This window comes from Plasmodium relictum (assembly GCF_900005765.1).
Source record: "Plasmodium relictum strain SGS1 genome assembly, chromosome: 1".
Classification (NCBI taxonomy): Eukaryota; Apicomplexa; class Aconoidasida; order Haemosporida; family Plasmodiidae; genus Plasmodium; species Plasmodium relictum.
Genome location: NC_041679.1, coordinates 684,433 through 699,265, shown reverse-complemented (window position 1 = coordinate 699,265; position 14,833 = coordinate 684,433). Strand labels below are relative to the sequence as shown.

General features: G+C 17.1%; 4 protein-coding genes across 4 annotated transcripts; 1 reads left to right on the top strand and 3 right to left on the bottom strand.

The window, feature by feature from the left end:
* Nucleotides 1-659: 659 nt before the first annotated feature.
* Nucleotides 660-2,276, bottom strand: PRELSG_0116400 (conserved Plasmodium protein, unknown function; the record flags this gene model as incomplete). The annotated part of the gene is made up of 1 exon (XM_028679679.1): nt 660-2,276. The coding sequence occupies one exon, from the start codon at nt 2,274-2,276 to the stop codon at nt 660-662; it is 1,617 nt and encodes a 538-aa protein (XP_028531523.1).
* A 1,075-nt stretch (nt 2,277-3,351) lies between these two features.
* On the bottom strand, nt 3,352-3,723 carry PRELSG_0116300 (conserved Plasmodium protein, unknown function; the record flags this gene model as incomplete). Its single annotated transcript, XM_028679668.1, has 1 exon — nt 3,352-3,723. One exon carries the CDS (start codon nt 3,721-3,723, stop codon nt 3,352-3,354), a length of 372 nt encoding a protein of 123 aa, XP_028531522.1.
* A 2,772-nt stretch (nt 3,724-6,495) lies between these two features.
* Nucleotides 6,496-11,418, top strand: SENP2 (sentrin-specific protease 2, putative; the record flags this gene model as incomplete). The annotated part of the gene is made up of 3 exons (XM_028679655.1): nt 6,496-7,528; nt 7,640-11,144; nt 11,277-11,418. 3 exons carry the CDS (start codon nt 6,496-6,498, stop codon nt 11,416-11,418), a joined length of 4,680 nt encoding a protein of 1,559 aa, XP_028531521.1.
* Nucleotides 11,419-12,108: 690 nt separating this feature from the next.
* PRELSG_0116100 (mannose-6-phosphate isomerase, putative) lies at nt 12,109-14,427 on the bottom strand (the record flags this gene model as incomplete). Its single annotated transcript, XM_028679644.1, has 1 exon — nt 12,109-14,427. One exon carries the CDS (start codon nt 14,425-14,427, stop codon nt 12,109-12,111), a length of 2,319 nt encoding a protein of 772 aa, XP_028531520.1.
* Nucleotides 14,428-14,833: the final 406 nt, after the last annotated feature.

Genomic DNA, 14,833 nt, shown 5'->3' with positions numbered 1-14,833 from the left:
CTTTTCTTTCTTTCTTTTTTTTTTCTTTTTTTTTTTTTTTCTTTTCTTTTTTTTTTTAAATAATATAAAATGTTCTTATATCTTAAAAATTATGTGAAACATTTACCAATGTCTTTTAATCTAGACTTTTTATTTTTCTTTATTTTAAAATGAAACCATTATTATAGTGATCTCAGAAAATTATTTATTTTTTCATTCTATTTTTTAAATTTTTTATTTATTTATTTTTTTTTTTTTTTCTATTCTTTCTACTTTATTCCTGTCTCATTTACAAGAATATTTTTATTTAATTAATAAGTATGTAATTTATATATTTTTCAATATTAATTATATATTAATTTCTTTTTTTTTTCTTTCCCAGTTTTAAAAATTATATGGAAAAAACAAAATCTTCATATAATTGTATAATAATAATTAAGGAAATGAATAAACAAAAATATAGAATAAAAGTTTTAAATTTGGAAAAAAAAAATTTTTAATTAGATATAAATGAAAATATTAACAAATAAAAAAAAAAATTATTCATAAATTTTAAAGATATCTATACTTAATTTAAAAATTCAAAGGAAAATTAATTAAAAAACAATTATGTAAATATTAAAAAAAAATTTTAGTTTAATATTAATATAAGAAAGAACAAGATAAGTAAATATATTCCCTTACTTATCTAAATGTACAGTTTCAATCATATATTCGGGATCATAAAATAATTTATTAAATCTTTTATCTTGTATTAATTGCTCTGCATCAAACAAAACTTTTTGTTTTTTATCTATCTTCTTCTGAACTTTATTTAATAAATTATCTACATATTCCTTATTTACTAATGTATTTTTTTGAGGTATACGCATTTGTTGCTTACTTTCCAATTTTTTCTGTATCATTTTTTTTTTAATATATTCAAAATTATTCTGATCTATAACACTTTTAATATCTGCATAAATTTTAGTAGGGATATAATAACCATGTAAATAAGATATTAAATTTTTTGTTCCTTTTAAATGGTTTATATTTAATTGATCCACTTGTTGGCTAGTTAAAAATACATAGTCATCGAATAATTCATTTGAATAATCATCATCATAATTTTTTTTATATTTTTCTTTTTCTTCTAATTCTTCAGTCATATTATCAAGGAAATTGCACCATTTTGGTGCTAATCCAATAAAAGGGATGAAATATATAAAGACCTTTTTATTATCACAAGGTATAAAACATAACCCCGAGTTTTTATAAAAGGTAAAAGAATTAATATTTATAGAATCATTATTTAATAACTTATTTTTTTTATTACTTTTTTCATCATCAAATTTTATTATTTGTAATGATAAAAGATTTTTATTTTCTGAATAAATTTTAATACAATTACTATCTGAAGAAGCAATACATTCATTATATGTGGAAAAATTCTTATCATCATCATTATTATAAAAATATTTGTTATTATTTATTTTAAGAAATTCTAATTTTTTAATAGGTAAATCATTACAATGATCTTTAGTAAGTAAAGGTTTATTATGCCTAATATCAAACAATTTTATTATTCCATTACTCGTACCAACACCTATTTTTAATCCATTATCAGAAAAACAACCAGTAGTTAATTCATCATATTCATTTATATTTAAAAAATTTAAGCTTTTTTTTATTCTCTCATCCCATATTTCTAAAAAACCATTTGATCCTCCTGTAGCAAATATAGGCAAATGAGGATTTCTGCATATAAAATTATTGTTTTCATTCTTTGTGGTTATAGAATTCTGATAACAACCTTTTTGTAAATTTAAAATATATATATCTTCATAAGATGCACATATATATAAATTGGAATTTTCTTTATTATACATTAAATTTCTTCCTTCTTTAGGTATACGCATTTTATAATACTTTCCTGCTGCATTATGAAATTCTAAATATCTATTTTTACATAAAAAAACTAATTTTTCATAATTACTACTCAAAAATTCAAAATTTATTACTTCTTCATCAAAATGCCTTCTATGTTTTATTGACAATTCTCTTGTATCATATAAACCTATTTGAGGAGGATAGCTTCCACTTATGCATATATATCTTTCGTCATCACTTATTTTTATTTCATCACTTTTTTGCGAAAATTCTAAGTCATGTAAAATTTCAACTGAATTTTCGTTGCAATCTGAACGAATAAATTTATTTTTTTTTTTCTTGCTATCTACATTCGTGCAATCTGGGTTTATCTTACCAGATGTTAAAGAATATATCTTTATTCCATTGTTTATAAAAGATTTAATCATTTTTATATGTTTTCATTTCTTGTTTTTAACTGTATTTTTGATCCTTTTTTCTTACTTAAGCATTTAATACCAATTTTTTTTTTTTTTTTTTTATTTTAGAATCCAACGTAAAATTTTTTTTTATGCTTTTAAATATATTAAAAAAATATAATATATTCTGTTCTTTTTACAATAAAAAAAAAAAATAAAATATAAAAAAATTTTATTTTAATTATAAGTTCACTGTTTTATTTTAAAAAAAAAAAAAAAAAAAAAATGCATAATATAGATATAAAAATTAACGTAATTTTTTTATAAAGTTGATTTATTTCTATTTTTCTTAGTTTTTCTTAAGAATTACTAATGTACAAATATGTATAAATATAAATTACAAACACATTTTTCATTTATTTAACATAATATATAAAGTATTTTTATTTTTCTTAATTGTTAAATTAAAAAAAAGTATATTTTATTTTATTTTATTACTATTTTTTTTTTCTCAGAATTTGATAAAAATTAATATTGTTCATCTCTTAATAAAACCAAACGAAATTAAAATTTTTATTAGAATATATATATATATATATTCATAAAAAATAATTTCAATTTATGTAGACAAATTTTAAACTTTTTAAAATTGTTCTTCTATAATTTTCTTATTATATCATATATACAAAATTTAGTTGAATATAATATATTAGTAAATATTCTGAAATATAAAGATATATAATATTATATAAAATTTACTATGGAGTTGTGTAGCAAATACCTGTCAACTCAATTGTTCATTTATAATTCATAATTTCTATACATTTTAATTGATTTGAAATTATTAATGAATATTTATTAAAAATAAAAAATTTTGTTAAGCTTTAAAAAAAAATGTTATATCAACGTAATTAATAAAAAAAAGAAAAAATAAAATAAATAGTTAAAAAAAAAAGTAAAAATAAAAATATTTAATAGTGATAAATAATATAGAAAATTTTCTTAAGTAGAATAAGAGAAAAATAATAAAAATTATTATATTTATAGTAAATAAAATATATATATATATATATATTCTTTTTTTTTAAATACAAATTTTCTCCTTTTATTTAGGAGCAAAAAAAAACCAATGTTTTGTGTATAAGGTTAGATTAGGTAACATAACAAATATAGGTATGGTAAAAAAAAGGAAAGTTGAAAATTTTGGTAAAAATAAAATATCAGTTGAACTCATGTTGTTACTATTATAATTTGAAAATAATGATAACGGTAGCAAGTTAGTTACATTTAATGAATTTATATTTGACATATATTTATTATCACTAGCGTTTTTTATTGGTAAACTACTCAATCTTATACTAAATGGTATAAAACCATTACTTCTTCCTTCAATATTTTTATTTAAGTTATCATTTTTTTTGTATATATAACGTAATAATGGAGATGTATAAGACCTTTCTTCTAAATTAATATCCATTTTTCCTAAAAAAAATAAAAAAAATATTTATACATATATAATAAATATGTTGTTGAATTGGATACACAAATATTAAACTTGTAATTGAAATTTAAAATAGTAAAATTTTTTTTTTTTTAATTTTAATGTACATTATCTGAATTATAAAAATAAAAAAAAAAAATATTATAATTTTCTTATTTTAAAAATTTAATACTTTTATATAGTCTTAACATAAAAAGAAAAATATAAATCTATGAAATTATTTAAAAATTTTTTTCTTTTAATTTTTTTTTTTTGTATTTTTTTAAGAAAATATATTTTTTTCTTTTTTAATTATTTCAGAAAAAATGATCCCTACCTTTACAAAAGAATAATTAAAATACAATACTTTTTTCTTTTTATTGTTTTTATATTAATAAATTTATTTCCTTTTTTAATAAAAACTAAAAATTTTTATTTTACGATTTTTCTATTTCCCTCAATAATTTAAGAAACAAAATTATTATAATTTAAGTATAATGAACAATTCATAAAAAAAAAGTTCCTCTATATATATATCTTTTTTTTTTTATTAAGTATATATTATGCTTCATGTTAAAATTAAATTAAAATTAAAATAACTCTCTTGATCAATAAAAAATAAATATATATGTATATATAAAAAAAAAAAAAAAAGTGAATTATAATTATATTTTTAATTAAAATTTCATAGTAAAATATATATATGCATTCTAACATATTTACTATTAGCCAAAAAAAAAAAATATATATTATCTTTTCATAGTTAAAAAAGAAAAGTATAGAAATAAAAATATAAGAACTAAATAATTAAAAAGTAAAAATGTAAAAAAAAGAAAAAAGCTACAAAAAATAATCGGAAATAAAAGTATTAAATTTAATTCTGATAAAAATAACATATAAAAAGGAAATGTATTTAAATATACATAATTTTAAAAATTAAAATAAAAAAATAATAATAAAAATATTTATACTTACGAAAAAAGTTGAAAAACCTTTATAAATGTAAACATAAGAATAGTCTTAAAAATAACATGTGTCATCAGTTTTACTTAGATATTATGATTACTAACAATTATTGCACAATTTAAATTTCCATTATTAAAAAAAAAAATAATAAAATAATAATAATATACAATTAAATTAAAGCAAATATATGTGTATGATAAATTAATAATATTTTTATAAATTTTAATAAAGCATTTTAAGAAAAAAAATACACACAAGAAAAAATTACTATAAATTGAAACAAAAGTATTCGAAGATTTTTCTCTACATATATATTAAAACTTAAACGTTTACGCATTTCTTATGTAATATATATATATATAATTCGTGATTATGCATTTATTTATTAATTTTTTTTTTTTATTTTGTATAAATATTTTAAAGCATTACTGTCAGAGAAAAAAATAAAAGTTTTGTGTATAGAAGTTAAAAAATGAAATCATTATGCTTGTGTAGATTAAATTCAATATTTTTTTTTTTTACATGAACTTTTGCAATAACAATTTTTTAATGATTATTATAATTTAAAAAATAATATTTTTCACTTTTTTCGTTTAATTTTAAAAAAAAAATATTTTATAATACTTGAGATTTTTTAAAGGAATTATGTTATTTGTTTTTTTAAAAAGTAATCCCCCTTTTTATTAATGAAACAGATGAAAATAAAATATAATTTTAAACCAGATAAAAAAAAAAAAATATTCTTTAGAAGCATTTCTTTTAATTTGTTATACTTTCAAATTATTTTATTTATTTGTTATTCATTTTTTTTTTTTTTTATAAAATTTTGTCTAGCAAATAATAAAAATTTTTTTCATAATAAAGTAAAAAATTAAAAAAATTATTATTTTATTAGAATTTATTTATCAATTAAATTAGTCATAACATAAATATAAAAGAGTTTTTAATTCTTTTATTTAGATTAATTTGCAGTACTCTATTAAAAAATATAAGAAAAAATTCTTAATTTTTATCTAACTTATGTAAACTAAATTTGAAACATATTTTTTGTCTTTCATTTTTAAGAATTTTTCCAATAAGGTAAAAAAATTTATATTAAGATTTATATAATTAAAAATATATATATATATATATTTTTCGTTGGTTTTAATATACATGTATATATATATATAGCTATATATAAATACATAAATGTAATGATATACATACATATGTAGATGTATATTCTTATTTTCTTGAAAATATATATATATAAAAAAAAAAAAGAATAAAAATGAATAAAACGTTGAATAGCATTAGATAAAATAAATAAAGAAAATATAACAAAAATATAATGTATTAAAATGAGGCATAATAAAATAATATATATTAAAATATATAAAAATAGAATGTATTTATATAAAATATAGTTAAGAATAATATAATGAAAAGGATACTAATATTAATTTTTAAAAATACTCTTAAACATTAAACAAAATTTTATCCTAATAAATAAGAAAAATAAATTTCCATAATAAAAAGCATATATGTATTTATTTATACATTTATTTGTGTATCTGTATCTATATATTTGTATATCTTTTTTTTATGTTTTTATTTTTTTTAATTTTAAAGGAATCATTTCATTCATATCCAAAGAGGTTAGAATAATTCAGAACCGTTTTATCCATTCAAATTTTTTTTTCTTTTTTTTTACTAAAAACAAAAATATGTTGGTAAAATAAAAAAAAAAAAAAGAAAAAGGAATATTAAATTATAATAATATATTAATAATATTATTAATAAAAGTTATATGAGGAAAATATGAAAAATATAAACAAAGAATGTAGGTTTAAGAATGATCAAAAAAATAAAAATAATTTCAACTATTTTGAAAAAGAGAAAAAAGATAAAGACACATTTCCGAGTAATTTATGTGAAATATTATCATCAGATGATAGTAATGAAAAATGTGATGAAAATAATAATAATTTTATAATTGTTGAATTAATTTCATATATTTGTGGTAACTCAAAGATTATTTCGTTTTATCCTAGTACAAATAAAAATAATTTAGGTCAAAATAAATATCTCTATCATTTTTATAAAAAAAAAAAAACAAAATTATATTTATGCTTAAATAAAAAAAATAATGAAATATATATATATGAAGTACAATGTAAATATACCAAAAAGAAAAATGATACTTATGAAGACATAAAAGGCAATATAAATATTGATAAATTAAATAATTCTATAGAAACCAATGGAAATTATATAGTAAAAATTGAACATAGCTATAATACTAATTCAGTTAATGATGAAGATAATAATTTTATCAATGAATTGTCACCTCCCCGTAAAGATATACATGTAAATAATAAATTAAAAGAAAAAAAAATAAAAATTGAAAATTCTACAAATATATCAAAAAAAATTTTTGTAACCAAATTATTTGATAGCATAAACTTCAGTTATGATTTATCAACCATTGAATATACAAAATTAAGTAACACCGATGATAAAACATTAAGTTGTCTAAAAAATATTCTAGAAAAAAAAATTTATAAAAATCCGGAAAAAACAAAAGAAGATAAAAAGAGCAAGTGTCACATAGGTTATATGAATAAAAATAGTTTTATACAATGTGATGATTTAAATATGCAACATTCTTTTGATGAAGATAATGATTTTCATTCAAAAATTAATTTGAAAAAAAATAGTTTAATCAATATAGAAAATATTGAGAACAATAATATTAATAATACTAAAAATGATGATGAAATAAAAATTTTATTTCTTCATTTTCACGAGCCTGCACATATTTTTATGAATCAATTTGCCAATATAGATCAAAGTAAATTTACATATATTTTACTTTATCACCTATAGTTATTAATTTTTTTTTTTTATTTTATCTTATTTTATTATTTTATTTTATTTTATTTTTATTAATGTTGCTATTTAGGTAAAGATGAAAATTTTATGAAACAAATAAAAGGATTTTTAAATGATGAAAAATATAAAATTATAGAAAGGGAATATTCAAAAGTAAAAAAAAAAAATGAATATGGTTCCATTATACGTAAAATAAAAAATGAAAATATACCATGTAGTTTTTTAGAAAATTATGAAAGTGATATAAGTATATGCAGTAATGATCTTTTCTTTAGTGATTCTGAAGTTATAACAAGAGAATGTGAATCTGATATAAAAGAAAATAAAAAAAAAAGCATAAATATACTTACAAGAAATAATTTAAAAGTAAAATGGATTTTATTAAATTTAAACTTAAAAAATGAAGAAGAAGTTATGATACAAAAATATGTAATATGTAAAAAATCAAGTATTGAAAAATTAAAAAATTCCAATTTTTGTTACAACAATTTAGACAATATTTTACTAAAAAGTAGAAAAAAAAACTTAAAAAAGGAAGAAAATGGAAACCATATTATAAAGAATAATGATATTTTAAAGAATAAAAAAAATCAAAATAATAGTAACAAACAAATTTCTGATGAAAGTAAAAATGATTTTGTTTTCGAACACTTAAATAAAATACATAAATATTATCACAATGAAAGCAAGTTAAAAAATAAAAAAAAAATTAATGATAATAATTTAATTTTTAACTTTCATTTAGATGAAAATGTAACAGATCAAATAAAAAGAAGCAATCAAAAAAAAGAACAAGCAGATGAAAAGAAAACAGTTAAGGAAGAAAAAGATAAAGAAAAAAAGAGAAAAGATGAATATAATTCTAAAGATGGAAAGTCTTACTGCGAACTTGAAAGGATAAAAAAAAATTACAATTCAGAAAATGAAGTAAAATGTTATGAATATGATAAAATAAAGAAAAATTACATTTTTGAAAATGAAAAAGAAAATTTATATAAAGATAAAATATATATAAATAACAAAGCAGTTGATAAAGAAAATTTATTTAAAGATAAAATGAGAACAAATGATGAAAATAATGAAAAAGAAGAAAACTTTCATTTATACACAGATCGTAACTCTTCTACAGAAAAATTATTGAATAAATATTCTAAAAATGATATTTATGAAAATGATAGTTTAGATAAAAATAATACAAAAAAAAGAAAAATTAATAATGTTGAAAATTATTATGATATTCAAATTAATGATAAAAAAATTATGACTGAAAAAAAAAAAAAAAATACTGAAGGTGATATTATTAATGTTAAAAATAAAAAAATTGACAAAAGAGAAATAATTTATAGTGAGGAAAATAATACTAATAACAAGAACACAAAAAATAAAAATAAAATTAATATTTTAAAGAATTTTTTTAGTGATTCCGAAGTAAAAAATAACAGTGAACATTTTACTTATGTAAAGGATGATATAGTAGTAGAAAATAAATATATAAATCAGGATTATATAAAGGAAGGAAATCAAAAAAAATGGGAAAATTACTACTTTAAAAATAATTTAAATCATGGAAATAAATTTAATATTCATAGTAATAGCAATAATAGCATAAATAGTAATGATGATGGTAACAGTAATACTAATAATTATGATAAAAATAATAATGGCAATAATAATAATATTAATGATAAAACAAATAAATGTGGTAACAATTATGATGAAAGTAACAGTAATAATAATAATATTATAAAGAATTACTGCAATAATAAAAAAGTTAATAATAACAACAATGACAACAACAATAACAATAATAACAAGAGAAACAATAAGAACAACAACAATAATAATAATATTAATATTAACAATGAAAATAATAATCTTAATAATAATATTAATAATAATAATGATAATAATAATATCATTGATGATTATATTAATGGTGATAATAAATACGATGATATAATTGATAACAATAATAGTAATAATAATAATAATGACAATAGTAGAAATAAAGTATTTAAAATGAGATGCACTCAAGAAAATATGTTGAAATTAAGAATTAATCATAACGAAAGTAAAAAAAACAATGAATCTAACGAATTTTTAAATCGTTTTTTCTTAAAATATAAAGTAAATACATTTTACGATATTATAAAAATAATATATTGCAACTATAGACATTTTAGATATACAGATAAATTAAAATTTTATATTACTACCTTTTTAAATTTTTCTAAAATTGAAAAAGCAAAATTACAATTTATGCAAAAAGAAAAAATAATAGATACAGAGATACTGAAATATTATATAAATAGAAAAATATTAGAAAAAAAAAATGTATGGAAATTAAATAATTACAAAATTGACAATTTTAATATTTTTCGTTTAAATAAATCAAAATATATTGATGATTCCATCATCGACTTTTTTAATAATTATATTTATTCATTTATTCTAAAATTTGATAAAGACAAGAATGATATTTATATATTTAATACTTTTTTTTATAAGAAAATCGAATTATATGATGACATTTTTAAAGCATATATTAACACAAATAGATGGATTAAAAAATTGAAAAAAAAAATATATGAATATAAATATGTATTTATTCCTATTAATATCAAAAATACTCACTGGTCGTTAGTTTTACTTTATTTTCCATTTAATAATACTCAAGAAAATATAGATAGAATTTTAGAATATAAAACAGAAGATTATAAATGTAATAAAATTATTAATGAAGTTGGTGAACAAGATGGCATTTTTTATATGCAAAATATTTGTAAAAACAAAGAATCCTCAAAAAAGAACGTGAATATTCTTATAAGAGATAATGATTATTATAAAGGAGAAATTGAAAATTCACATAACAAATTTAGAAACAAATCGAATGAATCATTTTTTTTTAAAAAGAGCAAATATAATGTATTTAAAAATTATTTTAGTTTCTTAAATGAAAATGATAATGAAGAATATTATTATAATCAATTTCAAAAAAGTTTAAGCGATATAGGTGAATCTAGTACAATGTTCTCTAATGATGAGTTCTCAAAAAAAAATCACCCAAATAGATTTACCGATAAAATTTTCCTAAATAAAAAAAAGAAATTAAAAATAGAAAAAAAAAATAAAAACATTAAAATAGCTTACATGATATATCTAGATTCTTTATTACCTTCTATAAAAGGAAATAAAATTTTACAAAAATTAAAAAAATATGTAGAGCATTTATTTATATTAGATCAAATGACAATAAATAAAAAAGAAATGAAAAATAAAAAAACTGATATTCAAGAAATATTTTTTAAGTTTATTTATCCAAATATCATTCCGAAACAAAATAATAGTTATGATTGTGGTATTTATATTATTCAATTCATTTTGCATATATGCCTAAATAAGCACATAGTTGAAAATGATTTAATTAATCCTTTTAAACAACAAATAAAAAGCAAGCTCATAAATCAGAAATTTAATTTTAATTTTTCTAATGAAAATTTGGATAACTATGCTTTTTCGAAACCAAATATCAACAAATCCATTCCTTGGTTTGGACAAAAAGATATAAGCATAAAGTAATAAAAAAAAAAAAAATATATATATATATATATTTAAAACATTGTATATTCATTTTTTAGTGCTAAGATTATTATTTGTTTCCTTTATTCTGTTTGTTTATTTTTATTTTATTATTGTAATTTTTATAGAAGAAAGCAAATGAAAAAAATGCTTTTATATATGAAAGACGTTATTAATTGGAAATCGGACAATCATATTGAAGCATTAAATTTATTATTTTTAATGAATTACAATAATGAATATAAAAAAAACGTAACTGAAGTAGATTAACATATAAAACAAGATTTTAAACAAATTTTTATTTGAATTAATTTTTCTTTTTTTTTTTTTTTTTTGTTCGTATATATTTGTTATAAATTTTTATTTTTACTTCATTTTTATTTTATTTTTAATTTTTATCTTTTTTTTTTAAATATTAATAACTTTTTTATTTAAACATTTTCATTTCCATATTAATATAAAATAAAAAAAAGAAAAGAAAAAAACAAAAATAATAGCATATAAATGTTATATTAATTAATGTTGTATATCTACAAAGATATAATTTTTCATAATTTTAAAAAGAGTAAGTTATTCCTTTTTTTTTTTTTCTTTTAATGTTTCAGAAATTAAAAAAGTAAAAAATAGTTAAAAACATACATTAAAATAAAGCAAATATTTCAATGAAAAAAATAAAAAGTAAAAATCAATACAAACGAAAAGATTTCTAAAGAAGAATTAAAAAAAAAAATGTAATTTTATCACCTATATAAAAGAACAAAAAAGTATAATAAAAAAATGCTACAACTAGATGTATAAAATTGTCAAAAAAAAAAAAAAAAAAAGAATTGCATATGAAATAATAAAAATATATAAATATTTATATAAAACAAGCATAAATATATATATATAATATACACAAAAAAAAAAATCCTATATTTAAGATATTAAAATAACCAATAAAAATAAAAAATTTATATTTCAAGAGGTAGCACAGTACATAACAAATTCTTTATTTCCGTCATCAATATTTGAATAAAAATTAGATATACTAACCTTTATATTTGGTGCAATAAGTAATACCATACCATTTCTTACATTATTAATAATTATTTTCTTTTTATCATTTTTTTTTCCTGTTATTTTAACTTTTTTATTAGTTGACATAATAATACATGAAGTAAAACATTTTTCAGAAAATAAATGGTTAATTTTTTCTCCTGGATTAATTGTAATTAATAATATTTTGAAATGCTTCATGCTATGATAACTATATGATACTATATTATAATTTATAAATTCCTTTTCTAAAATTACAGGATAGTTGTTTTTATAATTTACATATTTAATAAAATTTAATTTATCTATTTCTTTATTTGTTAATCCACCTCTAATAACTAAATCAGAATTAGTCATACATTCTAAGCAATGTCCCGATATGTATGAATGAATCACTCCTGGTTTTATATAAACAACATCACCGTCATTCAAGTTTATTAATTGTAAAATAAAAATAAATATCCTACCTCCATCATTCATGTAGTATTTAGAAACATTTTTAAGTACTTCAAATATACTATGGATAATAATTCTTTCAATTTCCTCACACAAAACTTCATAATTTTTTTTTAAACATATATTTAGATATAGCTTATCAATTTTTTTTTTTAGAGTCTCTACATTATTCACAAACGAAGCATAAACCTCATTTTTTTCAATTATTGAATTAATGCAATTATTTAATATATTACTGTCTTCTTGCAGAATTTTATTAATAAAAAATTTATACATATGCTCATAAAAAGCTTTTATTTTTTTTCTTCTAGAAAAATAACATTCATTTTCATCTTCTTCTATTTTGTCAAAATTATTTGATTTATGTTCATTCACATTAATATAAGTTTTATTCTTATCATTCTTATCAATTTTATTTTCTTCTTCTTCTTCCTTTTTTTTAGTAATGTCGAATATATTTAATTTAGTTAAAATACTTTCATGTTCCTCACTTTCCGTTTCAGTTTTTTCGTTCTTTCCAGATATATCAAATTCTTTAAAGTTAGCATCTTTTTTTTTTTTTAAATTTTTTTGTAATCTTTCTTTTCCTTCTTTTATTAAATTACTCAAATTAAATTCTTCTTCTAAAAAATTTTCATTTTTATAAAAAGAGTAGAAGAAATTTTCCTCAAATATATATTTTTGAATATTTTCAGCATAATCATCAACAATTGACACAATATCGTAATTTAATCCGCTATTCATTTTTAAGGAATATTTAATTATATATATGTAAATACGTGATAGCATAGTTAAAATTTCTTCAATATAATTATTTTTTTCGGGATTAAATAGTTCGAATAAAAAAAATATATCATTCTCCTTTTCATTATTTAATGATTTATTATTCTTATTTTCTTGTTCTAAATGTTCTTTTTTTTTATCTCTTATATCATTTAATTCTTCATTCCCCTCAACATATTTTGAATTTTTTTTGTCTACATTTTTATTTTTTTCAATATTTAAAAAAAATTCATTTAGTTCGTATATATTTCTTATTAAAAATGCTATTTTGAAAATGTTCATAAAGCCACATAATAAGCTCATAGAATTTATGCACACACACATTTCTGTTTTAAATATTTTATCTTTATATACGAGAGGATTAATACTATTTAGATATAAAGACTGTTCTTCGTTTGGATGAATTTGAATACTTAATGGTTTTGAAATTGACAAGATTTTAAAAAGATACGGAAAAAGATTACCATTTTCTTTTTGATCATTTCCTGCATCATCTTTTTTTAAGGAATATTTATTTGATAAAGAATATTCTATATTTGAGTCTTTTTTTTTATCATTATTTTCTTTAAAATTATTAGTGTCTTCTAATTTTGTAATATAATTTACTTTTAAATATTTCTTTTTTGTATTTTGTATTTTCCTAAAAATTTTTTTTAAAATTGTATTCCTTTTATTTTTCTTTTCTTCGTAAATTTTTAGAAAATCTTTTATTTTTATAAGAGTATTATTATAGACTACTAAATTGGGGCTTTTTGCATGATTACCTATCCACAATTCTGCATAATTTTCATTTTTTTTTAAAGTTGTATTTTCTTTATGATGATCATCATCATTTTCAATATATTCTTTTAAATAATCTAAGCTATTAATTTCCTTTTTTATAATTTCATAATTATCTTTTACAATATTTTTCATAACAGTATATACTAAACCATCCTTACCTCGACCCCAATCATATTTTTGTACATAAGGAATGCATTCGTTTATACATAACTTATTCATCTTGTTCTAAATTAAAAGACAATTGTTCTTAATAAACACCTAAATATATATACCTTAAAAAGATTTAGAAATTTTTAAAGAAATAAATTGAACTATTTCAAAGAAAAAAAAAATACTCAAAATTAAAAATGTGACAGCAACACAATTATGTATAAAATTTATATCTTATGAATTTACTTAAAAATATTTACACCAAATTTGTTATATTTTTAAATTATATAAATATATTTTTATAAAATTTTTTATTAGTTACATATTTATGCATATATATATATCCATTTATTTTTATTTTTATTTATTTTTTTTTTAAACAAATATATATATAATTAAAAAAAAAAATTGAGATGAATTTATAAATTTTATATAAACAGAATGAAATATTTTTTATATAGATAAACTTTATTAA